Genomic DNA, 27,490 nt, shown 5'->3' with positions numbered 1-27,490 from the left:
TCAGCTCTGGTGGGGAAGGATCCAGTATTACAAAACACAACAGCCTAAGCCCCGTCATCAGAGACTGTGCCCAAGGCACAGTTCTAGAAGGATCTGAGCAAGTGGCAGGTTTACTGATTGGCATGTCCAGTCTACCCTGGAGACAGATTCACAGAATAAGGCCATGGTGCACTCCCAAGACTGTTCCGTTCCAGGCAAGGATTCCAAGTAGCAAAGGAGAAGTAGCACCACCTAGTGGAGAAAGCAAGTACTCCGCATTGAGGTCATCCTGTCTTCAAAACCCCGTATTTCCATCAACCGATTAAAAGCTCAGCCTTTTGAATCTGCCTATGGGATAATAGAAGAATCGCATAGAAAAGCTGTGAGGATTATGGCAATAGAAATGCCATATCTGATTGTTGTTGTTGTTGTTATTATTGACTGTTACCTGTAGGCCAAATTTTCCTTTGGAAAATCTTATTCAATCTTTTCTTCTTGCTGCCACCAGGTTATTTTCAATTTTGCTTGCAAAAAGTGAACTTATTTCCTGCCTTTACTGCTAGGTTCTGTGGCCCTCTTAATTGAAGGATACTTCCGAGGGCTGCTGGGACTTCTCAAGCTGCAAATGAATGCAAGCAAGAGACCCTCGAGGGGCTTCCCCAGAAGTCTTGGGCCCTCAGTGGGGGCTGGCTATTACCTCTTCCGACTACAGGGGAGCTGTTTCATCTCAGAAAAGAAAGGCGTCCACTCTGTTCCGATTAACTTTCTAATTAGTGGAAAATTCTTCAGGAAGCTGGCCTATGCTTGATTCTTAGCTTCCAGTTCTAAACCCTTTTATTACCAGTTTTCATATTGCTGTGTTTCTGTGGTTAGCTTAATAGAAAGCCAAGCTGGGAGCTGCAGATTCTTGTTTGATTTAACCATTTTACCTCCAAATCTGGGCCCTTGAGTCTCATTCTAAAATTGTTTAGATTATCTTTCATGAGTCATTATTTTGGGAGATGACAAAGAAAACGCTTGCATTTCTGTTTATAAATCCGATATCTTTTACTAAGTGGTGTTTAAAATGTTTCAGGGGATGATCCAATCCAGGCTTCTCCGAGTAAGAAACAAATTAGAGATGTGCTGATAAATAAGGAAAAAAATAAAGTAGCTCGGGACCATGAAAACGTCATCCTTCAATTTCTGGTTTCAGATTCTTCTAGTTATTGAAAAAAAAAAAAAAAAAAAGATAACACTCCCGGACTGAAAACTCACAACGTAAGTCACATATAGGCTTTGAAAGGAGAATTTAAAGTAGAGAGAACCAGTCAGGAAAACCTCTACTACTGACAGGGGACAGAAGGCTGGAATTAACACTTTTCCTCTGAAGATGTACTTGGGAATCATCTGGGGAAGAAGTAATCAGCCTGAATTTAAGAAAATAGGCCTGGCATAGTCATATAGGTAAAGCTAAACCATTAGTATTTGGAGAAAAAAATTGCTAACAACCAAGTTTAGTGACAGGGATATTTAACTTGCACCAAGTTGTTTCTGTTTATTTTAAACCTTGTTGTATCACGTTGTTAGAGGCAAAAATTAGAAATTGATCAGCGTTGCTTTTAATTAAAGATTTAATTTTAAGGAAAATGAATTAATGGATTTTTAATATATCTTTTTCAATCATTATCTACCCTTAGCTGGAACAAACCCAGAAAAAACAAATGAAGTCATTAGACCCAGAAGAAGAAAAGCAACTTCTGTTTGGAGGGTCTGTTTTGCAACCTAAGCCTTCCACGTACCAGTGACCATGTTCCACGCACCGGGAACCAAAGTGGGGATAACAATTGCTCTGGGGGGACTCATTTTAGAAGGAGCCTTGACAGTTTTTCACATCTTTTAATTAAACACACTTCTAATATAAACAGTTGTCTACTTTTTTTTTTTTTTCAAGAAAAGCCTTTAAAAACATCTAATGGTAGCGAATTTTTTGAAGCAAATGGAATTCTAACACAGCATTTAAACTTCTCTCTCATATAGGCAATGTCACCTTAGGACAAACTTTTCTCCTAATTTTTTTTTTTTTTAATTAGCCCAGTGTCCCAGAAAGATAAGCCATATACAGTTTTCAGCCAGGCATAGTTGGGGCCTCATGAGCCTAAACCGGCCAGAATCGGGCCTCCTCGAATCCTACCAATTGTGTGAACCGGGGGCCTTAGTTAACGTCTCAGAGTTTCCAATTCCTCATCTACAAGATGATGGGAATGATACTTGCTTCACATGGTTGTTGCAAGGATTAAGTGAGTCATTTTATTTTAAAGTACCTGACGTCCCACCTCGTAGATGCTTAATATATGTTATTTTCCTTTCCATTTTCCCCTTATATGCATATAGACCGGCAACATCAATTTCCTTGATATGTAAAGCTGATGCTGTTAACTTTATTAGGCTAGATTTTCCATTAAGCATTTATCCTTATTCATTAGCTAGGAGGACTGACGCACAAAGATATTAAATTATTTACTCAAGTTTAATGAATGAAATTGAAAACCTTTTTCCCCGGCTTACCATGAATGTGCCCTTTTCAGTATGCAGAGCTTTGTTGCATCTAGTCAGAAGCTATTGCTAAGTGCTTCGTTTGGAACACAGGATTAATGAGCCCGGAGACAGGGCGTTGGTCACCATGGCAACCCAACTAGCTTTGCCCTGTTCTGAGCTCAAAGAAAGGATGCAGGATGCTTAACTCTGGCCTGCCGCATATAGCTGGGTGTTCTTTTTCATATGTCGGGCTCCCCATTGCTGCTTCCAATTACTCCCTAATTCTCTTGAAAAAATAAATAAAAATGAAAAGAACATCTCAGCTTCTTTAGGGCTCTGCTTTTTTTTTTTTTTTTAATCTAGACCACCTGCCCTCCTCCCTGAATACACTTATCTCCCTGTCAGTTTCTGAAGATTTTGGCTGATTGAGCCACATTATCCCTCGCCACGCAAATTCTGGGTGACTTTAACAACCACGTGGATGACCACCCAGTGGCCTCTTCTTTCAGTGTTTCAATCTCATTCCCTCCAGTTACTTTCTCCCATTCACTGACCTTGTGACTCCCACCCAGGGTCATACCTGGGCTGAGTAATTAGTTTCAACGGATCCGTCCAGAAATTACAAATTCCCACATTCAATCTTCTGACCATCGCTGCTTATCTTTGTGTCTTGGTTTTGTTAGAACCCCTGTTGTGTTCTCTTTGTCCAGCAGATGCTCCTGACTCACCTCCTCTCCCTACCCAGCTTACTTCCATATTCCATCTTTTCAATAACCCTTTTGCCAAAACCTTAAACCACCTCCGACTCTTCCAAGCGCCCACCTGGTGTTATGAATGAACCCAATTAGCTACTGTCTCGGTACCCACAGCCAAGTGGCAGAGAGCTGTCTAGCAAAAATCACAGTCCCGCTGAGTTGCCAACTCTACCAGCCCACTACCACCATCGGGTCAAACAGAACATTCAGCTGGGTCCTCGAGACGGTCAGCCATCCAGTGATTCTCTTTCTCTGCCTGATTTATTCCCCCAGTCTCCATAAGGGTTGTTTCAAACCGTTTCCACCTCCTCGATTCTTGAACTCTTTCTTCTCTCTCTCCCCACTCTCAGATCTGCTCACCTCCTCTTTTACATAGAAAATGCCTTTCAGACGGAAACGTCACAAAGCCATCCACGCCCATCCATTCCCATCTTCTCCCTTTTTTCCCAGACTTCCAGCTACACTGAAACAGGTGCTCTCCTCTCTAGAGTGTCCATCCCTCTACCTGGTTCTAGATCTCATTTCCCAAACTTCTCAGAATCCTCCCACCCTAAATGACACCCCCCTCCTCCTCTGTCCTCCGTGTCCAGCCCTCACCCATTTTTTTTTAAGTTTTTATTTATTAATTTGACAGAGAGAAATCACAAGTAGACACAGAGGCAGCCAGAGAGAGAGAGAGGGAAGCAGGCTCCCTGCTGAGCAGAGACCCCCCCCCCGATGCGGGACTCGATCCCAGGACCCTGAGATCATGACCTGAGCCGAAGGCAGCGGCTTAACCCACTGAGCCACCCAGGCACCCCCCCTCACCCATTTTGTAAATGCTCAGGTCTCTGTCATCTAAAAGAAGGCAGTCCTCAACCCTACTTCCCGCATGCTCTGCCCTGCTGTCTCCTCTCCACAAACACTCTTCCTCTGTGGGTTTGTTCACACTCACAATCTGTTTTCATGATCACTCCCCTCCACTCTGATTTCTGCACCCATGCCTCAACGAACACGGTTATCTCCAAGCCCTTCCGTGTCATTACATGAACGTAAACTTTTAAATTCTCCACTTACTAGATTTCTCCCTCGCTAGTATTTGACCCTTCTGACTTTTCCCTTCTTCAAACCCTCTTCATGTCGGAAAAGAAACGAGGAGAGCAGCGGACGATAAACTAAGAGTCATCTTGCCAGTAACGATGACAGAATTGCTCCGGTTTGACCCCAGTCTCCTTCCTAGTTCTGGCACCTGCATGCCATGGAACATTCATGAATGCTGCACAACCAGCAACCAGCAACCGATAAGGACTAGATACACGGCAGTATGCTGAGCAAAACTCTGCTCTCAGGAAACATAGTGGGAGAAACAGGTACTGATCAAAGGACTAAACGAAATGTAAGTGCCACAAGGAAAACTACGTGCTAGGAGAAAACAGAGTGACACAGGGACCTAACTTCACTGAAGGGAGTTCAGGAAGAATGAACTTTGGAACTGATGTCTGAATTAGGGTCTTAGGTGCTAGATGTTAGCTCGGTCAGGAGGAGAAGACAGAGCCCTCTAGACAGCATGTGTACTCCTCATCCATGCCCAGCCCTTTTTCTTAAAAGCGCTTAGAAAACTGGCAAGTAGGCCTTAACCCAGGCAGAAATCAGATACAGGATTTTTGTTTTGTTTTGTTTGTTTTTTAGAATCTGACCAGACTAAAAGAAAAGACCCAAAGATACTATTTCAGAGGTTTCTCAAATAAAAGATCCAGCCAGATACCACATAGCAAAGCTAATAGTTAAACTAACCTTACCCATACCCTGAGATTTCAAATCAGCTTTTAGTTACTCGATCTTAACTATCAGCAGACATCTAAAGGTTATAAAAATTTAAACAAAGACTTTAATATAGTAAATAGAGACTATTTAAAAAAAGAGAGAAAAATAATCTGGAATAAATTTCCCAGGAAGGAAAGCATAAAGATAAAGAAATAAAAAACAGGAGAGACAGGGCTCCTGGGCGGCTCAGTCGATTAGGTGTCTGACTTTTGATCTCAGCTCAGGTCTTGATCTCAGGGTCGTGAGTTCAAACCTCGTGTTGGGCTCAATAAAAACAAACAAAAAAACAGGAGAGACAAGACAAGACATTTAGAGAAAGAGTGCAAGAAGTACAATATGTAAAGTATAACAATTAAAGGGCCAGAGCATGCAGAAAACAGAAGGAAAGAACTTGGGAACATTTCTCAGGACTTATAGCCATGCACCTTTGGGGGTTGAAGGGACTCGGTACAATGGATGGGGGAAAAAAAAAAAAAAGGCAGATCATCATGGAATTTCAGAACACCAAAGACGAAAAGACAGGAGATAATAAGTCACATACAAAAGATAAAGAAATAAAATGGTTCTTGATCTTCTAGCAGAGGTACTAGAAACTAGAGGGAAATGGAGAAATGTCTTCATTATTCTGAAGGAAAATGATGGTCCATCTGGAATTCTATGCCATGTCAGAATAGGATAAGTGCATTTTGGGGGATGTGGAGTCTCTTGCTCCTTTCTCAGAAATCTAGTCAACGAGGTACTTGGCCGAAACAGGCAGCAAACCAAGATATAGGGAGACTCAGGACCCAGGACACGGGTGAGAGGCCCAGGGAGTTTCTAGGATGGTGGGGAATGGAGATCCCAGGAGGACGGCAGTTGGAGCATCTAAGTCTGAAGGCTCCAGAAGGGATTTTTTTTTTTTTTGTAAGAAAATGGCAATGACCATATACCTGTTGAACTGAAATATTTTCAAAAAAGATTAAAACCACTGGCAAAAAGTTTGGGGTTAAAAGAGTGATAATCCGTAGGAAACTAAGCCAAAAAAATGAGACAACTCCAGGGAAAACAAAATGTACCAAGGAGAAGTTATCCCAGTTTACTACAAGCCTCGTGATTATAATGTCACGATATTATGAGGAGGGAAGACGAGAAAGGTACTTGTATGGGGGAAGGGAGGTGTAGAGTGTAGAAAAGGAACCAGAGCCACGTCTTCCATTATGATAAATAAACAGATTATCAGAAATTGTTTATGTTGCTACCTATTCTTTTCAATTTTATGCATAAACAAATGGTATTTATTTAGCAGTATGGAGATAAGCACCAAACTCATCAGTGCAAAGAAATGAAATTGACTGCCAGTTAGGTGGAAGTCATTAAGAACTACATTTTTCATGCTAACCCTTGAATGTAGTATCTTCTTAAGGTCTTCTCATCCGTTTTTATATTTTTCCATGATTTTGTGGAATATATTTTCTAGGTCCCTTAAGTTTCTCATAACATACATAAATATGTCTTTTCTTACGTAATAACTTCAGGCTGCTCGTTTCCGGTATATGGAGATACAATTGATTTGTGGGTATTGATCGCAAATGCAGTACCTCCGCTGAACTCAATTACATATTCTAACCATTCGACCTCAGATTTTTTTGTTGTTTATCTTGTTTTTTAAGCCGACAAACGTATCGTGTGCAATAATGGCAGTTTTGCGTTCCACTTTCCCATCTTCATACATCTTATTTATTTCTGTTTTCTCTTTGTGCTGGCAAGGACCTCCAGGACAGAGCTAACATTGTGGCGAGAGCAGCAGACTTGTTTCACCCCCACTTTTAAAGGGGATGCTTCTAAAAGTTGAGAGACCCTCAACTTCAGGAAACGCTACTTATGGCAGTGTCCCCCACGGTGGGCTGTGATCTTACGTGGGCCATTTTTTAATGGGCTGGAGTACCTGTGCCCTGCGGAGGTCTGCAGAGGTTTGCGACATGACCTGCAAATAAATTTCAAGTTCACTCACTCAGAGCAGAATCATCGGAGACAATGTTTCCAGAAAAAAAAAAAAAAAAAAGCAACGAGGAAATGAGGCTTTTGAGGCATTCTCTGCCATCTGAGAGAAGTCTTTCGGCAGATGGAGGTCAGGAATTTTCACTGCCCGTGATTTACTGTTACCGTTACGTTCTGTGCAGGACAAAGGGATCTTGCCCTGTTTTTTACAGTGACAAATCAATTTTTATAGGGATACCCAGTTTCTTTTAAAATTGAACTTAAAACGTAATGTCAACTTGAAGAAAAGATTAAATTCATATTGTTGTACAGGTGGTACTAACCATACAGCAGATGGGACAAAAATCCCCAAAGTTGTTTGCAAATGACAAGGATGGTCAGATTTGTGCCATGACGACATATAATGTCAGAGCTGAAATGACATGCAGGGTGACCGACTGGGGACAGGGATGCCAGTCGAGCCAGCATCTCTGGTTCTGGATTAAAGGGATGTCCCATGACATCCTGCCTTGCTATGTTCTCATCACTGGACAGGGCTTTCCTAACATGTGGGTAACTTGTGTCATCGTCACATCAAGTAGCAGGGGACCGTCGTTGAAAAGGCAGGGTCTCCTTTGCATTGCCCTCATGCTACATTCTGGGAGGAAACATTTGAATTTTTATGGCTTTCCTGCAGTAACAAATTTTTCCTCCAACTGTCAGGATTTGCCTCATGCAGAGCAAAGCAAGCAGCTTTCATTTTCCTCTTACCAAAGGGAATAGGTAGAAATAATATACCGCTATTCAGCCAGCTAAACCTGACCTGACTCTCTTTATTCGTAGGGAAATGCAGGATTCACAGAGAGGACATTTTCACTGAGGTAAATAAGCCCTCTCAACTGATGAGTACTATTATACTAATACCAAAGGAAACAAAGGCCAGAAGATGGGGGGCATTAAGTAGAAAGGCAAACAGAAAAATAGCGGACAAAATCCAGCATAGGGACAAAGCAGGCTCTGCAACATTGAAAAAAAAAAAATAGGGGAAAATCCTTTAAGCGAAAATTGCATGCAATTTTTTGGCCTCAATTAGCCTTTTCCACAAAGAGCATTTTTTTCTACAAAGAGTCCATTAAGTAGCAAATGAAATTACATCGGTTTTCAGTTGCCATGGCATTGGTTTTCCCTCTAATGGACTTCTCCAGTCCCGAGTTTAATGTTAGCCTGACTCACTTTCCTTGTCTGTGTGCTGTTTCCGTTCCCTCTGTCCAGCTACAAAGTGAGGTATGTGACTTCTCCACAAAGTGCCTACAACATAATCCAAGAGAGAGAAGATCCATCCCTCAACTATCCCCCCAGAGACAGAGAGGGCGAAACTGACCAGAAACCACATTTCACTCATTAACCATGAACATAACAGTGTCTATTTATTAGATAGCAGAAGTTCCCATCCGTGCCCTCAGGAGCCATGCCCAAATCAGTCAGAGAACGTTTACAGAGTACCTCCTATGTGCCAAGCACTGTCCAGAGGCTGAAGGCAATAAAAATACAAAAGAAAGAAAGCAAGATGCTTTCGGGCTTCTAGGATTTGCAGACTGGGAGACCTATTTCTAGCCCTCTACTTTTTCCTTCTATTTCTCCATCCATAAAATGGGTGAAAATTTCCCCATTTATCTGATTCACAATGTGTTTTGCTTTTGATATATTTTCTGGGCACCACATTTAAAAAACAAAAACAAGAAAGTGTGATTCTAGAAGTAAGGATCTAAAATAACAAATTTGGTTTTTTGAAGTTGCTTAGCTATAGGTAAACATTAGCTACGTTATCAGGTTTGACTCTAATAATTTGGATATTCCTTCATAATATGCAGAATCATATATGCTTTTAAGAAAAATAAGCTTATGCAGTTCGTACTCTTTTTTAAATTTCTTTTTAAAAATTGTTCCATGTCAATGAGCATTTTTTACAATATAATTTTTAATGTCTGTATGGTATGGAGGTAAAACAGCTTAAAATTTGTCTTTTCTTTTTTTCCAAGATTTTATTTATTTATTTGGCAGAGAGCGATCACAAGCAGGCAGAGAGAGAAGAGGAAGCAGGCTCCGCACTGAGCAGGGAGCCCTATATGGGGCTTGATCCCAGGACCCTGGGATCATGACCTGAGTTGATGACTTAGCTATCTGAGTCACCCAGGCACCGCTCTAATTTTTTATTGTAAAATTCACATAACATAAAATTCACCGTTTTAACCATTTTAAAGCATACAATTTAGTGGCATTTAATATGTACACAATATTGTGAAACTATAACCACTATCAACTGCTCAAATATTTTCAACCCCAAAAGGAAACCCATGCCCATTAAGCTGTTACTCCCCCTTCCCCTTTCCCCTCAGCCTGTGCTAACTACCAATCTGCTTTGTCTGTGTGTTTCCCTCTTCTGGCTGCTTCATATAAATGGACTCACACACTAGGTGGCCTTTTGTGTCAGGCTTATTTCCTTTGGCATATTTTCTAGATGCATCCATATTGCAGCCTGTATCCGGACTTCGTTATTTTTCATGACAGAATAATATTCCATACCATGGATAAGCCTTTCTTAAAGTCTGAGTTTTTTAAAATCTCATTGATTGCTGGTTTTATCTCTATTTTTCCGTCTTTCTGCTTTCTTCAGGTTTTTCCGTTTTGAGACGCGTGCTTCGATAACTGCAGCAACGTCATATAGTTCTGCTGATTTTGTCTTCTATACTTGGTCACTCTGTGCTTAGGCGCACGCAAATGTAGGATCACAAAGCCAGACATCCACATCTGGGGCTCCTACACTTCCTAACTAGATGACTCTGCATACAGTGGGGATAGCAATGAGTTAAAGGCTACCTATATGGGTCAGTAGGTTAAGCGTTCACCTTCGGCTGGGGTCTTGATCCCAGGGTCCTGGGATGGAGCCCCGAGTAGGGCTACTTGCTCAGTGGGGAGTCTGCTTCTCCCTCTGCCATTTCTCTTCCATCCACTTGTGCCCTCTCTCTCTCTCTCTCTCAAATAAATAAATAAATAAAATCCTCAAAAATAATCTCTTCTCTTAGACATGCAACTGTTCTTCAGTTTTTAGTAATATCAGTGATTTCAGGCAAAAAATAAATCAAGAAATTTTTTTGTGACTCTGAATATATTTAAAAATGAAAAATGTCAGGCGCCTGGGTGGCTCAGTGGGTTAAGCCGCTGCCTTCCGCTCAGGTCATGATCTCAGGGTCCTGGGATCGAGTCCTGCATCGGGCTCTCTGCTCAGCAGGGAGCCTGCTTCCCCCCCTCCCCGGCTGCCTCTCCGTCTACTTGTGATTTCTCTCTGTCAAATTAATAAATAAAATCTTAAAAAAAAAAAAGGAAAAAATGTCAATGTATGTATTTTTAAGTTGGATATTTTGAATGTATTCTTTAACCAGTCAAAAGCTTCTAATACAAAAATGTAAAATAAAACACAGTATGACTACACTGTGTTGAAGACTCTTACTGATTGAGGACAAGGTCTCTTTTTTCCTAGTGTTGTGCAGACTGCACGAATAAGCCCAATTCTGTTCCATGATCAATGTCTTCTTTCTTTCCTACCAGCTGTCTCTTGGACTCAATGCATAACCTTGTTTGGAGGTAAGAATCCAAAGTTTGATTTGGAGTCCCTACATAATGAAAGTCCGTATGAGCCAAAAGGTGCAGAATGAGCCCTAAATCCTAGAGACAGAACTTCTGAGTTATAGAAGTTTTCACCCTCCAGACCCATTCAGGTCCCATTAAAGATGTATGAACGCACACCCCTGTGTTTGGCAATATCTGTATTGTTATCATTTGTATCTTTGTTAATGTAATAAATATCAACAAAAGCACCCGTCATTTTAATGAACATTTTACTGATTATCAGGGCAGGTGACCATTATGTTATGTTGATTTGTTGTTTATATGCTTTTTTGGTTGGGGGGGATCCTGAAATACCTACATCTGTTCTTGGTCTTTTGTTCTCTTTTTCTCTCTTAGTTGTTAATCTCTTTACTTTAATTTAAAATTTCTTTCTTTGCTAAGGGTATAAAAAGGGCCTTTGTCCATCTAGTCCCAAATATTTTCTTCCAGTTTTGTGACAGCATTTTTCTTTTAGTATCTGTGTGCCTCTTGCACACAGAATAATTTTTTTTTCTCTAATTCATCTTTCTTTCCTTTATGGCTTTGGCCTTTGATGCCACGGACCTAAGAGCAAGTTTGTTTTTAATGGACGTCCATTCTTCCTTCTTGATTGTTATTAGCCTAATTCATTAGTGGCAGCCTACAGAGAGCCTTGTTTGGCCTCCCCACTACCTCTACTCCTTCTCATGTCCAGGTAGTCTCCCTCTGTCAATAGGGATAAAAGGGACAGGCAATAAGCACATCCTCTGGGGAATGAGGTTTCCTCCGATGGTGCCTCTGAGCAGTGAAAGGTGAAAGGCTTAACAGCTTGTCTGAGTCTGTGGTTCATGAAGTCCCATGAAAAGGCAACAATATTAAAAGTCAAAAATTAAACAAATAGATAGTGTCTTAACTCTCAAACAATTTTAAAAATAGGAGCACTGGGTGTTATACGCAAACAATAAATCATGGAACACTACTTCAAAAACTAAGGATGTACTGTATGGTGACTAACATAACATATTAAAAAAAATTTTTTTTAAGATTTTATTTATTTATTTGACAGAGAGAGAGAGAGAGAGAGAGAGAGAGATCACAAGTAGGCAGAGAGGCAGGCAGAGAGAAAGGGGGGAAGCAGGCTCTCTGCTGAGCCAAGACCCCAATGTGGGGCTTGATCCCAGGACCTGATCCTTGAGACCATGACCTGAGCTGAAGGCAGAGGCTTAATCTACTGAGCCACCCAGGCGCCCAATAAAAAATTTTTAAAAGCCTAAAAGTTTAATGAATGAATTAAACTATAAGCAAAAACAATATCAAACCCCCCTAACTATGTAAGTCAGTGTGAACGGGGGTGATGGCCACGTGCTACAGGTGGCTCGCCCTGACTGTCCCCTAGTCCTCTCTACATGTATCTGCTCTAGACTCCTCCCCTCCCCCAGGCAGGCACAAAGGAGAGGAACCTGGATGGATTTTTCTCCCCTTGGATTCTCACAGGTTGAGAAGACCCTGGCATCTTTAAGCCTGTTCTAATCTTTCCCCATGACCTTTGCAACCCTCCTCACCCTCATCAAAATTTCCACCCTTTCTGCTTGTTGTCTTTGGCTCATGACTTTGCCTTATCCGTTACCGAGGGGGGAACGTTATCAGATATGAACCTCTGCATCTCACCACGGCCGCATCAAACACTCTGGCGTTTTAATGCCATCCTTTCCTTTGGCCCCTTGGTTAAAACTGAGGCACAGTCCCTGGATTTCCCCCCATCTCAGCCTCTAAGATTTTAGTTACCCTGTCTTGTGCGTTTTCAACTGTTGGCTTTCTATAAATCGTTCCCTTCAGCACACAACCATTTCCTTTTATCTCCAACTACAGAACACTCTGCTGCGTCCCCAGCCCCCCTTCGGCCATCACGCGACTCTCGTGCTTACATGTGCAGCCAGACTTCTTGGAACAGTTGTTTGTATGTGGCATCCCCAGTTTTCATCCTCCCTTCTCTACCTTATACCATTCGAATCTGGCGTCTACACCCACCATTCACCCAAACTGCTTTTGTCAGTGAGAATTCTGTCACTTAATCTCTGGGACATCTAATTAAATCTCTCAGTGGCCATCGATATAGCTGACCGCCTCCTCTTTCTTGAACCTGCCTCTTTCTTAGTCCCCCTCATGCCAAAAATGCTCTTGGGCTCTCTCTCACTCCACTTACCAATCCATTTCACTCTCTTTGGCCCGTCTCCGTCCTGCTAACATCTTAAATGTAAGAATTTATCAGGGCTTGGTCCTCCCTTCTCTTTTCTCTCCACACTCTTTATCCAAGTGATTTCACTGATTCCCTTGGCTTCAAATACAATCTATAACAATTCCTAAACAATACCCAACAATTCCTAAACTTACAGCTTTAGTCCAGAGCTCTCTTCTGCAATCCATATGTTTTGTCAAGTACAGCTTTGACTCATTCACTTTGGAGTCTCAGAGCGATCTGAAACGTCTCGTGTTTAAAACTGATCTGGGGAAACTCACTCTGATTTTGAGACTTAATCTAAAGCTTCAGCAATCAAGCAAGTGGAACATCAGCAAAATAAACAAAACAAACAAAAAAAACCCACATAAGTCAGAGAATCCATACATATCTGGCCACTTGCTTTTTGACAAAGATACCAAGGCAACTCAATGGAGAAGAAGCAGTCTTTTCAGTAAATGATGTTGAAACAATTGTATATATAAGATAATTTACCCATGCATAAAAAGATGAACCTCGCCGGTGCTTTATACCATATACAAAAATTAACTCAAAATGAGTCAAAGACCTAAAAGTAAGACTGACATTATAAAACCTCTAGAAGGAAACATAGGAGAAAATCTTTGTTCCTGGGTTAGTCAAAGATTTCTTAGCTAGGACGCATAAAGCATAAGCCATAAGAGGTAAAAATGAATAAATTGAATTTATTAGCATTAAATACTTCTTCTCTTCTAAAGACAGGAAGAATAAAAAGTCAAAGAAAAAATAAAAATATTTGCAAACATTTCTAATAAAGGGCTAGTATCCATAATATATAAAGAACACTGACAAATCAATAATAAGAAAGCAAACAACCCATTTTCAAAAAGGAGCAAAAGATATGAACAGATATTTCACCAAAGTAAATACACAGCTGGGAAATAAATACCTGAAAACATGCTCAACATCCTTGGCCATTAGGGGAATGTTAATTAAAACCATGAGATACTATTATATACCTATTATTGCTGAAATAAATTTTTCTTTTAGCTGACATCACCAAGTTCTGGCAAGGATGGAGAGAAACTGAACTCATGCATTGCTGGTTGGAATGCAAAATGTACAACTAGGTTGAAAAAGGGGAAAGTAGTTTCTTATAAATTTATCGCAAGACCCATAGTCCCACTCCTGGGTATTTACCCAAGAGAAATGAGAACATTTCCACACAAGAATCTGTATGCAAATGTTTATATCAGCTTTTTTTTTTCCCCCAGAATTGCCAAAGACTAGAAACAATCCAAAAGTCCCCCCACAGGGGAGCTGATTAACTGTGTTATGTCTATATAAGGAATACTACTCAGCAGTCAAAGGTCTGACAGACTGGTGAGTGTAAGCACATGGGTGAATCTCAAAGGCATTATGCTAAGTAGGAAAAAAACAGACCCAAAGCCTACATATTGTATAATTTAATTTATATGACATTCTGAAAAAGACAAAATTATAGCAGAGCACAGACCAGTAGTTGCTGGAGGTGAGGGTCCAGTGAAGGCATTAACTACAAAGAGCATCAGGAAAGTTTTTGAAAGTGACCGTGATGATGGTTTCATGACTATATGTTTCTCAAAAATACTGAATTTTATTGTGTGTGGAATTATACCTCTATAAACTGACTTTTAAAAAACTAATTTTTTTTAAAAGATTTTATTTACTTACTTGACAGACAGAGATCACAGGCAGGCAGAGGCAGACAGAGAGAGAGAGGGAAGCAGGCTCCCTGCTGAGCAGAGATCCTCATGCGGGGCTTGATCCCAAGAACCTGGGATCACCACCTGAGCTGAAGGCAGAGGCTTTAAACCCACTGAGCCACCGAGGCACGCCTCAAAAACTAATTTTTAAAGATTAATTAATTTATTTATTTGAGACCGCATGCAGGAGGAGGAGCAGAGGGAGCAGGAGACAAGCAGGCTCCCCGATGAGCAGGAGCCTGACTCAAGGCTTGATCCCAGGACTCTGAGATCATAACCTGAGCCGAAATCAAGTCAGACACTTAACGAACAGAGCCAGCCAGTCTCCCCTAAAAAACTATTTAGTGGAGGCACCTGGGTGGCTCAGTGGGTTAAGCCTCTGCCTCCCGCTCAGGTCATGATCTCAGGGTCCTGGGATCAAGCCCTGCATGGGGCTCTCTAATCAGTGGGGAGCCTGCTTCCCTTCCTCTCTCTCTGCTTGCCTCTCTGCCTGCTTGTGATCTCTGTCTGTCAAATAAATAAATAAAATCTTAAAAAAAAAAAACTATTTAGTGATCTTTCCCACATACATGATTCTTCTTCGAGTCCCTCCATCTTAAAAAATGGCTCAGTCGATTAGACTCTTGGTCAATAGGACTCTTGGTTTTGGCTCAGGCTGTCATCTCAGGGTTGTGAGATCGAGCCCCACGTTTGGCTCCATGCTCAGCGCCGAGTCTGCTTTAAGATTCTCTCCCTCTTCTTCTGCCCCTCTTCTCAGAGCTCTCTAGCTCCCAAATAGATAGATAGATAGATAGATAAACCTTTTTTAAAAAAAAATACCATCACTATCTATCCACTTTCTAAAGCCAGAAACCTGGCAATGATACTTGAAATTTCTTTTTCCTTCTCCACTCCTCCATATAAAATCCATCTCTAAATGCTATTACCTCTGCTTCCAAAAAATACTGCAACCCCATCTTCTAATCTTCGTATCCAAGTTTGCCCCTTCGTGCACATCACCGTCTTTTTTCACCTATGCCATTGCAATAGCTTCACTGCTGGTCTCCCTGCTTCCCTTCTTGGTCTCTTCCGATTCTATTTCTGCCTACCGTCAGGATAATGATTTTAAGTGAAAATTAAGCCGTGTCATTTCCTTGCTTAAAACTTTTCTGTGCCTCCATTTCTAAACCTCATGCCCTGGCACCCAGCAAGCTATTACCCAACACATCCAGTGTCATCATGTGGCACTCTCATCTACCCTCTTGGCTCTCCCTCCCACCCCATACCCGTGATATTCCGACCACACTGGTCTTCTTCCATCTGTTGAGTAGTCCAGGTTTTTTGCTTCCTTAGCAACTCTGCCCACGCTCTTCTCTATACCTGCGCTTCTCTTCCCCTTGACTCCTTTTTCAATGGCTCACTCCCTCTCATTCGTAAAGTTTCAGCTTCACAAGTCATATCTTTAGAGGAATCTTCATCCATGTTCAAATAGTTTACTCCTGATATTCTCTTTCACAACACCCTATTTTTCTCCTTTCCCAATTTATGATTACATAGTTATGAATTTATTTTGCTAGCATTTCTCTCCCCTTCTAGAATATACCTTCTTGAAGGCAGAAACTATTTTCTTTTTCAGTTTCTTAGCACATTAGCTGACACATCATAAGAGCTAAATAAATATTTGTTAAATAAATGTGTAAACTAATGAGCCTCCTCCAATGAAGAAAATAATGAGTCCAATGTGATCATCACTGAATTCACCTGGACCAACACGTGCATTTATATAGTTATATAAATATATAAATTTATAAATCTATATGTGTGTGCATATATATATGTGTATATATATATATAGGTGTTTAGACTTATAAATGGGATACCTACTACACTACTTGAAGAAAGTAATAATCACCAAGTTTCACAACCGTGAGTGTGCAAGTAGACGACCATGTCAGCCACCCAGAAAGTCTTACCTCTCCAAACCAATTGCTTGGCACAGAGAATGGAGCTAGGAGTTGTACAGAAGTGTAAAGCCGTGTGTCCACTTAAGGAGTAGCAATTGAGTTTTGCTCCATGGTCACAGAGGATCTTAACACAATCCAAGTTGGCCATTTCGCAAGCCACGTGAAGGGGGGTTTTCCCGTTGGGTCTACAGTTGATTGTAGCATTGTGGTCCAGTAGCACCAGAAGACATTCCACGTGACCAAACAAGACAGAGAGATGCAAGCCCGTTGCCCAGGAAGACTTTAACTTATAACTAGGCAACCAGTAACCTGGACAAGAAAGGAAAGAAAGTTTAAGGTTTTGGCCTAGGATTTTTCTCTGTTTTGTGAAAATTTTTACAAATCTCTTACTTTGGTCACATTCATAAAATTAGGGGGGAGGAGTGATTCAGAAGTGCAAATGAGTAACTGGTGGGTCTTCAAATGTCTAGTTTAGAAGCATGCTTGGATATCTTGAGCAGGACAGGCACTCTTGAGTCTCTCTGTTTCTAGCATTTTCCATTACCTCGTTGCTTTATTTACTGATTCTTCCTGGCCCTTCAAGGCATTTGAGTTTGACACCTTCATTTATGGAATCACATTTTTACTTTACATGGTGAGTTACATGAGACTCTTATTGTTTTAACTCTCAATCATTGCCTTGAATGTTTTTGAAGCTGTTAGTTACAAGATTATACCTTTTATTCCATCATGGTTCTTTTGCCCTATAGTTGCTGCTGTTGTTGTCAATCAGAGGTATGAATGTATTTGATGTCTTTAAAAAATTTGTCTTGTTGCGGGGTCTGGGTGGCGCAGTGGGTTAAAGCCTCTGCCTTGAGCTCAGGTCATGATCCCAGGGTCCTGGGATCAAGCTCCGCATCAAGCTCTCTGCTCGGTGGGAAGCCTGCTTTCCCCCGGCGCCCCGCCCGCCTCTCTGCCTACTTGTGATTTCTGTCCGTCAAATAAATAAATAAAATCTTCAAAAAGAAAAATTTGTCTTGCAAAGATTTTTATGTGTCTTCCTATTGGTTTTTATAATATCTCTTATGGAAGAAAAACTCAAGGCAACTCACAAATTTTACACAATACAGGATTTTTTAAATGATCTAAGGGCAAAGGGAAAAAAATAAGGTAGGAAAATAAAAAGTGGTCAAGGGTAAGATCGGTACACAAAATATAAACCTTGTCCTATACACTAGAGCCACATTGCAAATTTGCCTTTGCACTTCCTAGCAGCCAAAATAAATAGGAAAGCATGATGTATTGCACAATTAACTATGCCCACAAGCTATACACAAATTAATTGCTCAGGAGAAGCATGGCTGATCCTAGAACTGAGATCTTAGATAAATTCTGCCCATTAGTTGCTGGAAATGTTCTCTCTCGCCTCCCGCCCCCTCTCTCCCTTACATGTCTCACAAGCCATAACAAACATAATTTTATAAACCTTCCAATGTCAGTACCTAGAGCCATAATATTAAGCTCAGTAAGAGTGGGTAATGGAAAATGGGTTCAAAAAGATAAAATACTGAGGCTCCCCCAGATGCAGATGTAAGATAACCCAGCAGCTTGGAAGAGACTCTAGGGCTTAAACACCAAAATATATTTTAACATGGATAAATCAGAAGTTTGCTTTTAAATTTATAATAATTTATAAAATTCCACTATACAAGTACAGGGTAAGTGGAATACAGTTTAATGCTAATTTATTTGAAAAAAGACCTAGGGACTTGAGTTGACAGAATTCTCAAAAGGAGCCAACTGGGTACGGAGCTGCCAAAAAGCTAACTCGGTCTTAAGCTCCATTAATGAAACTGCAGTGCCCAAAACAAAAGGGGTGAAAGTTGTATTCTCTACTGAGGAGATGAGGCCAGAATGAATCCAGAATATTGCGAATACTTCTGGGCACCGAAGAGGGCCCTTGGAGGTTGAGGACCACATTACAAGGGGGCGTGGCGATTGGGTATTAAAATTCTCTCATTTAAGTGAGAAACGTCACATACGTGCTACTCCTGGTATTTATCCTACAAGTATAAGCACTCACGTGAGAAAATTCTCTCTAAGGACCACTGTATTTTTTTTTTTTTTAATTTGACAGAGAGAGAGCACAAGGAGAGGGAGCAGCCAGCAGAAAAAGGGAGAAGCAGGCTCCCCGCTGAGCAGGGAGCCCGATGCAGGGCTCGATCCCAGGACTGGGGGATCATGATCTGAGCTGAAGGCAGAGACTTTAACTCACTGAGTCACCCCCCAACCCAGGGTCACTGTAATGCACAACTTCCAAGCACATCACCTGCACTGAAGTCTGTGAAGAGTATGAAGTTGTCAGGGGTTATAATAACCTGGCCTGTGGGTAAGAACAGGCACCACACTACAACATGGGTAGTATGGTATCCTAATGGGTAACGATTGGAAACAATTTCTATCTTTATCAATAGGAGACTGTTTAAAAAACTTTTTTGGTGTGTCCATACAATCAAATACTCTACAGCCGTTATGAAGAAGAGGGCAGTTCTGTGTGTATGGATATAGGAAAATCTCAAGATATCTTACCAAGCAAGAAAGGCAGGGGCTGATCAGTGTGCAGAGCATGCAATCATAGGTGAAAATATTTATCAGCCCTGCAAACAAGAAACTGGTTAGAGCAGTGACCTCCAAGAACTAGGGGCTGAAAGACAAGGACATAGACTTACTCATCCTCAGATGCCTCCTTTTTGAGCTTTTAAATTCAGTGCCTTGTGAGTGTATCCCTATTTGCAAAAATAAGTAAAATTAAAATAAACTACTGTCCCCTCTTCAGAGGCAGAAAGATAATTTAGTTTCAAAGACCATATTACAGGGTCGTGCACAATGCTGACTAATCCTGAGGGAATGAGTGAACCCAGCTGAAGTTTGTTTTTCTGTAAGCCACTCTCCACCATAGACATGCACACACACACACACACACACACACACACACACACCTTTCTCATTCTGTTCAGAATTCTAAGGCCATTTGGCTTTCCATCCCTCCCAGCATTCTCCTTATCCACATCGCCTCTTTAAAAAGAAATACAAGCTGGTGCAGCCACTCTGGAAAACAGCATGGAGGTTCCTCAAAATGTTGAAAATAGAACTGCCCTATGACCCAGCAATTGCACTATTGGGTATTTACCCTAAAGATACAAATGTAGTGATCCAAAGGGACACATGCACCCGAATGTTTATAGCAGCAATGTCCACAATAGCCAAACTATGGAAAGAACCTAGATGTCCATCAACAGATGAATGGATCAAGAAGATGTGGTATATATACACAATGGAATACTATGCAGCCATCAAAAGAAATGAAATCTTGCCATTTGCAACAACATGGATGGAACTAGAGCGTATCATGCTTAGCGAAATAAGTCAAGCAGAGAAAGACAACTATCATATGATCTCCCTGATATGAGGAAGTGGTGATGCAACATGGAGGCTTAAGTGGGTAGAAGAAGAAGAAATGAAACAAGATGGGATTGGGAGGGAGACAAACCATAAGTGACTCTTAATCTCACAAAACAAACTGAGGGTTGCCGGGGGGAGGGGGTTTGGGAGAAGGGGGTGGGATTATGGACATTGGGGAGGGTATGTGATTTGGTGAGTGCTGTGAAGTGTGTAAACCTGGTGATTCACAGACCTGTACCCCTGGGGATAAAAATATATGTTTATAAAAAATAAAAAATTTAAAAAAAAATAAATAAAAAGAAATACAAAGTTAATTCACACTAAAGTCTAATGAACTGAGGATTTTTTAAAGTGTGACCCTCTTAGGATTATCCGAATTTATGTGGGAATCTGGATTCAACCAATAGAACTAAGTGTTAAGATACTAATTTGAGATCCCAGACACTGTGAAGGGAAGGGATTCATTGATAGGGACTTTTCTCTGGCAGAGACAAACAGCATCACGGACAGTCTGGGCTGTGGAATTATCAACCCTGTGCCTGTAATGTGCGTGTGTGTGTGTGTGTGTGTAAACAGATAGGCATACATGCTGCATGTGTGTGTACCCATTTATACATTCTTATTTAGCTGTGTGCATTGAATCTCTGTTCCGAGCAGAGTTTTCAGGCTTTGTGGTATGCAACCTGCTTTTGATAATGAATGAATCACATTAGCACCAGTACTTAATCAGTCATTTTAACGCTCAGATTTCCTCAACAAGCAATTTGCAAAGCCAGTCTCTTCTAACTGTCTTGGAAAGAAGCTGGTTCCAGATCTGGAAACTGGACTACGTTTTGCCTGCTGATTAGCAGCAAACATTTGGCAGCTCTGTGCACCCACTGATTGGAAACTCGTGCCTGCTTCTGCAATGGGAAGAAAAATGATCCCAGAAAAGGAAGCAGTAGAGAGCTGATTAAGAAAACACCATTTTGATGTAAAATCAAAGAAAACACAGAATGTTAGCGCTGGAGGGAAGATTATCCAGTCCAAGCCTTTCATTTTCTAGATGAGAAAACTGCCACTTTCTTAGCCTGCCAGAGCCCTAAGTCTCCTGCCTCAGTCCAAGCTAATGGACTCAGGATATCTGCAATGCAGGGTTTCCATCTGTCTTTGTCTTTGTGGAAGCAGAAGAGGTTTTAGCAGCCATCCTACTTCACAAATCCCGAGGAAAGAAAGCAGATCCTGAATTCATCTACACTACACCACATCTCTGATATGGAAATGCATTTGCTGGTGGATGTTTTATTCCTAAATTCCCGGTAACACCTGGAGAATCTCTCCTGCCCCATTTATTCCAGGCAGCAGTCGTCCTTAGTCTCTCAGTCCCTTGCCTCCGCCTGTTCCTTTGGTCATAATCTTTAACCAGTAAATCAGCCTCGGAGACAGCTGGGTCCTGGGATTCAGCCCACCCCAGATGAGCTTCTGCCTACCAGTCACCCCTCCTAGATGGAAATGTGTGTAGGTGGTTGGCAACAAGACACCTTTGCTGCTGCCCCTAGAAGCTGAATAAATCGGAAGGAGACAGATTGTCAGATACAGATCACGGCCCACTGAAATGTATCTTGAAGCCACGCAGCAGAACTTTTTGGTGGTGGTGTGTATGTGCGGTGGGGAGTGGGGTGGGGCTGAGATTCTGGATCATTCGACCCCAGGCATAGTGGGAAAGTCTTCTGGAGAGAACGGAGCAGCCCACAGCAAGGAGGCTATGAGCCTGCAGCCACAGGTCGCTTTGTACCAAGTGTGGCAAGCAGCAAGTGTCCTTTCCACCTCACCTACCCACTCTGGGGACCAAACCCGAGGTAAGGCCATCCTCAGAAACCACAGTGAGGCAGCACCTATTAAAATGTTGTATTGCTACGGACACTCCAAGACATCAGAGTTTGCCTTCTAAGTACAGCCTGCAACAGTCACAGCACAACAGAACTACAGCTAACTAACCAATCGGACATCTTCATTTTGTACACTCTTCCTTCTTTCCAGGGCAGAATTATCCCAGGGTTTCCAGGCCTAGAGTGTGATTAATTCTGAGCGTTTGTTTTTCAGAGTCCCCTCTGCTACCCTCTGCAGATGGCAGGCTGCCCCGTGTGTGCTCAGATGGGCACAAGTGGTGGTGGTGGGGGGGGTGTGGAACCTGGGAACAAAGCCCCTGAGAGGGGAGTCAGGAAGCCACTGCCTCCCCAATACTGTAAACCACTCACCTCGCCTGCCCCCTGCAGGTCTGCAGTGCGCCAGTAGCAATGGCTCGAGGAACTCTGCTTGAGCCAGGAGTTTAACAGAGACGAGACTACAGATCCTGTCCTGGGCAAAAATCCCGCAGTCTCTCAAAGGCAGGCCATGCCCACGTGGATTTATAGCATCTACAGTCACTTTTCACCTTGCCCAGACCGTGACGCATCATCTGTTTATATCATTTTCCCTTCATAACATCACAGATTATCGGCACGCAGGGGATTTGGAGAGGGTCTTGACAAAGTCTCCGCTTTACAAATAAGGATAAGATTAAGGAGCACACAACGCTCGAGCCTGTCTAACCGGTACGGACAGATCAACCCAATCTCTGGTCTCCCCAAGTCTTTAAACCGCCGCGGGTGACGGGCTGACTGTCCGCTTCTCGGCCCCCCAAAACCAACAGGACTTGTACGCAAAAAGCTCTAAAAGCATCTTAGAAGTTCAACCCCTACAAAGGTATTCGAAGTGATCGTGTGCGCCTGTGTGTGTGTGTGTGTGCGCGCGCGCGCGCGCGTGTGTTTAATTAAATCTGAAACCAGAGACAGGCCTGCATAGCCGAGGAGGAAGCCCTGCGCTCAGGAAATACGGTAAAGAGAGAAGGTCCGTGTTCAGGGTACCTCTTGGAAGAAGGGATTGACTCTGCTCTGTGTTTGGGGGTGTTCACCTCTCTGGGAAACTTTCAGCTAAGCCTGGGCTGCGCAACAGTGATCAGCTACAATGTTCTCTGAGTCCAAAGCACCCCCCACACGAGAAGCCTGTTATTACAGCCAAAGGTTACACACGCTGCTCGCGCTGGATTAGCAGACATTTGCTCGGCCTGTGTCCACGTATTTGCACAGTACCGAAGGATTACAGACGAAAGCACAATTCTTGGCTATCTTTTAATAGCTAACATTTTCAGGATAAACCTCAGAACTCCCCCAGGAGAGCGGGGAAAAAAGCCAGCTTGAAATGAAACATTTAAAAGAAAAAAGTTTGAGGGGCGCCTGGGTGGCTCAGTCCTTAAGCGTCTGCTTTTGGCTCAGGTCATGATCCCAGGGTCCTGGGATAGCCACCACCCCCACCCTCCACTCCCACCCCTCCATTGGGCTCTCTACTCCGGGGGAGGCCTGCTTCTCCCTCTCCCACTTGCCCTGCTTGTGTTCCTGCTCTCACTATCTCTCTCTCTCTGTCAAATAAATTAAAAAAAAAAAAAAAAAAAAAAAAAACTTAAGAAAGAAAAAAGTTTGAACACCCAGGAAGGGAAAAGAACCCGGGTATGGTAAGAGGATTGTAGGAGAACAAATTTCTGGCAAAGAGGAAAATGAGGTGATAAAGAGATTATTCATTAAGAGAGTGGAAGTAAGAGCTTTCAGGATATTTGGAAGGCAGTTGTTACTTAGTAAAGTAGATAGAACCCCTGCCAGAAAGTTTTCCAGTGAAATCACTCATTGGTTATTTTAATTAAAAATATGACTACCAACCAAAGAACCTGCAGCTGTGGGCCATAAACGAAGTGCTTAAAGTGCATTACACTGATTAATAAAAGACTCTGATTAACCTTGCTGACTAGGGAATTTCATACCCCAAGAGAGAGGTACGGTATTCTGCCTGTATCGTTAACACACCAGGGCTCATACATCTGAAAGAGAATCGCAATATGTAGTTGGAAAAGCCTTTGGAAACAGCTTTACGGATGTTCACATTTCTAGTATAGGGGTCACTAGTGAGAGCCCGTATGAATAGCTTCGGGTTTTCTTACAGATACTGTGTTCCCTCTGGATACTGCACCCTTGGCTCATGGTAAACTTTCTATCATTAACAACCCTTGACTTTGCAGCTACTTACTGCGTGTAGCAGTTAAAAAGTTGTTTGTGTATCTAACTTTTCTTCACGCCGTTCCCATTTTAAGGCCGTCGTCTGGTAGATGGAATTTTGCTTGCTTGTTTTTGCTTTAGAGACACATGTCCCTGCTGTCCTCCAGGAGTTATCCCAAATGTCAGCCGGCATGTTTTTAATGTTTGCTTTCTAAAGTGTGAGACAGGCTTTTTTTTTTCTTCTTCTTCTTCAATTAGTAAAACGTGATGTTTTCTGAAGATTTGATTATGAAGTTTAACATAACTTTAAAAAAAATAAAACAAGGGCTCCCCAACTATAACAATCATTATTAGGTGCTGGGGCTGGGTGGGACCCACAGTTTGAACCTAAGCTCTGGAATTCCGCTCTCTGTCCCGTGGGCTAGGGGAGCTATTCAGTGGGATGAGGAAGCAGAAGTGAATTTCCAGATGTTTGGTTCTGCCTTCCTCACAAAACCCACAATTTTTTTTAAAGATTTTATTTATTTATTTGACAGAGAGAGATTACAAGTAGGCAGAGAGGCAGGCAGAGAGAGAGAGAGAGAGAGGAGGAAGCAGGCTCCCTGCTGAGCAGAGAGCCCGATTCGGGGCTCGATCCCAGGACCCTGAGATCATGACCTGAGCTGAAGGCAGCAGCTTAACCCACTGAGCCACCCAGGCGCCCCCAAAACCCACATTTTATATTTCCTTATGTGACTGTGCCAATGAGATGGTGGATTTGGGGGGAGCAATGTTGAGACCCCCAGCTGATTTCCTCACCCACAGAGTTCTGAACTATCCAAAAACTATGAAATGATTTGTATACTAAACTTAGACATACCATATTCAGGGGGAAAAATGGGGTCACTTTTTGAAATTCTATGAAAAGTGCTCTATGTCCTAAAAGAAGTAAAAATGCTTTGGGATTAATTGTACCCCTGTTGATCTTCTGCAGGACCATGAAATGTTGAATATAGATTATATTTTTCATCCTACAAGCAAATTTAAAGGTCGCGTGGTATCTTTTATAATTCTTCAACATTGTCGTGCTTAGGAAGCCGCAAAATACCTAAAACTTGAAGATTCTCATACTTTAAAAGTAAACAGGTCATGTTTCCATTTCCACATTCAGATGCTGGTTATATGGGTTTGTTTACATTATGAAAATTAATCATGCTGTACGCTTGTGATCTGTACACTTTTCTGCATGGCACCTTTCAAATTTGTTTTTAAAAACCAAAACCTGCTTCGTAGCAATGCACTAGAATTCAATGTCCCGAACAGAACTACCTCTACTGAACTAATTACCCAGGGCAGCCTGCTCAGCTCTAACCTGGTCCCTGGGAATTCCTCTGTGACTTAAGAAATTGATATAATCACTTAGGTCAACTTTGCTTGGCTAGCAACCAAGATTCTATTTATCACTTCCATTCCTAACTGAAATATTAAAAGGTTCGATAATGAGGCTGAAAGACATGTGAAAATGTGGGGGGAAAAATTTGAAAATTCTTTGAAGAAAGATGAGTCTTTAATCTGGATTTAGGATGGAAGAGAGAGATTCTGATGCCCATATTCATGTTAAACAGAGAGGAGTGTGTTTCTCTCTGTGCCTACAAGCATGTGAGCACACACACATACACATGCACGATTCCCCTATAAACCCTGAAGATATGATCACAAATCCCATGATTTCTGTGCATACATTCACCTGGCATGCGTAAGAAATGGAACTCTTCTTTTCCTTTCCCAGAGGGTGTAATTTGCTGTTTCCCAAATGGAAAGCCACATCCCACAGTCCTAACACTATGAAAACTCCTATTCATGTGAATGAATTTTTAGCTCTATGAGGACCATAGGAATCGACTCATATGGACAGAAAGGATGAAAACTGTATTTTCTTCTGATTCAGGGTGATGTCTCCCTGGAAGCAGGAGAAACAGCATCTTCTTTCCCCAGAGCCTGCCCTTCAACTTCCTTTTTCTCACAACCTCAAAACCTCGAGTGATCCACGCAATTTGGCATGTTTAGGAAATGGGAAGATGCAGTCTTCACAACTCAGTGTTAAATAAATTACACTGACTCGGACCTGAGTTATTTCCATGGGCACACACATGAGCTTAAAAGAGACCTTAAAAATGTATTTGGTGTTCAGTCTTTCACTGAACAGATCCAGAAGGAGAAAGTAATGTGATTACATGCTATACACTCCTTCTTTCTAACAGAGCTCCATCAACCAGTTTAAAAAATAAAACAAAACAAAAAAAACCTCTTCGTTATCTTCCAGTCAAAACAGCAATGCCAATTTATGATAAAGCCCTCCAGGAAAAAGTCATAAACACAGTAACTGGCCTCCTCTATTCTTCCTTCAGAACTAACAACCAGAGTACAGTAAATTAATGGAAAAATATATACCATTAGCATTAGTTTCTGAAAATTGATGGTGCTGATGACTTATATATGAATGGAAAGCACTTACAACAAGAAGAAAGAATCGCTCTCTCTCTCCAAAGGCTGTACACAAGACCTTATCATCTATTTTGTTTAAACAGAAGTGATGTTGAACATGGTGTTTGTTTGTAGTCTGCTCGCCAGATGGCCTCGCTACTCAAGTTCCCCATTAACTGGCTGATTTGGGAAATCAGAATCTGCGTACTTCTAATTTATTTCTGATTTCTCAGGCGTGGGTTCCAGAAAAATCCCTTGATTAAAAAAAAAATCCGTTTTCGTTCTTGTTACCTCTCGTTCTTTAAAAGGCAGACATTCTGTATTTAGGATATCTACAGTTTTGATCTATTATTACAATCAAGGGAAAAAAGTTAACTTTGGGGTTTTTCTGGTTTCAGTTTTTTGCCTGAACTAAAAACTCATTAACATGATGAGGACTATCAAGGTGCATCAAGGCAGAGACTTACCCATTCATTAACCCTCCAAGTAGGGGCAAAAATCCCCTTTTCCATCCAGATAGACACAGAGATGATATACCTTTCAGTGGCTGTGTAAGCAGAGAGTTAGCCGCCTGTCCCAAGGCAGTCACTCTGTCTGGACTGGATCTTAGCAGTCTGTTTAGCCATAATCTAGAGATGTTTTCTTTATTCTATGTCATTGTAGGCAGAAGAAAAGTTCAAAATAAAAGCAAAGTACACTAATAAATACCATGGTCCAGGATTTCAAACTCCAGACACAAGGATAGAGAAAGAAGAGAAGAGAAAAGAAAAGATGGAAAGACAGAAAGAAATACAAACATATCCCATTCATGATGTTGTCTAGTTCAAAAGAGAAAAAGATTAAATTAGACATATTTTTTAAAAATACATATGTAAACCGTAAGAGCTCCTGGCTTAGATTGGGTGACCGACATTGTGCATTAAAAAAAAAAAAAAATCCATCATTTATCGATTTTATAATCACA

At 41.7% G+C, this 27,490-nt stretch overlaps 1 protein-coding gene across 1 annotated transcript in view; it reads right to left on the bottom strand.

The window, feature by feature from the left end:
* Positions 1-27,490, bottom strand: part of ASB4 (ankyrin repeat and SOCS box containing 4) — a 64,137-nt gene that overhangs the window by 36,225 nt on the left and 422 nt on the right. Inside the window, exon 2 of the mRNA XM_004767846.3 lies at positions 16,568-16,867. Coding sequence (XP_004767903.1) covers positions 16,568-16,867 — 300 coding nt within the window. The remainder of the gene's footprint in view (positions 1-16,567; positions 16,868-27,490) is intronic.

This window comes from Mustela putorius, unplaced genomic scaffold, assembly GCF_011764305.1.
Source record: "Mustela putorius furo isolate JIRA1106 unplaced genomic scaffold, ASM1176430v1.1 tig00003845_pilon_pilon_pilon, whole genome shotgun sequence".
Lineage (NCBI taxonomy): Eukaryota > Metazoa > Chordata > Mammalia > Carnivora > Mustelidae > Mustela > Mustela putorius.
The sequence above is the reverse complement of the archived record's forward strand: the minus strand, read 5'-3'. Positions and strand labels throughout refer to the sequence as shown.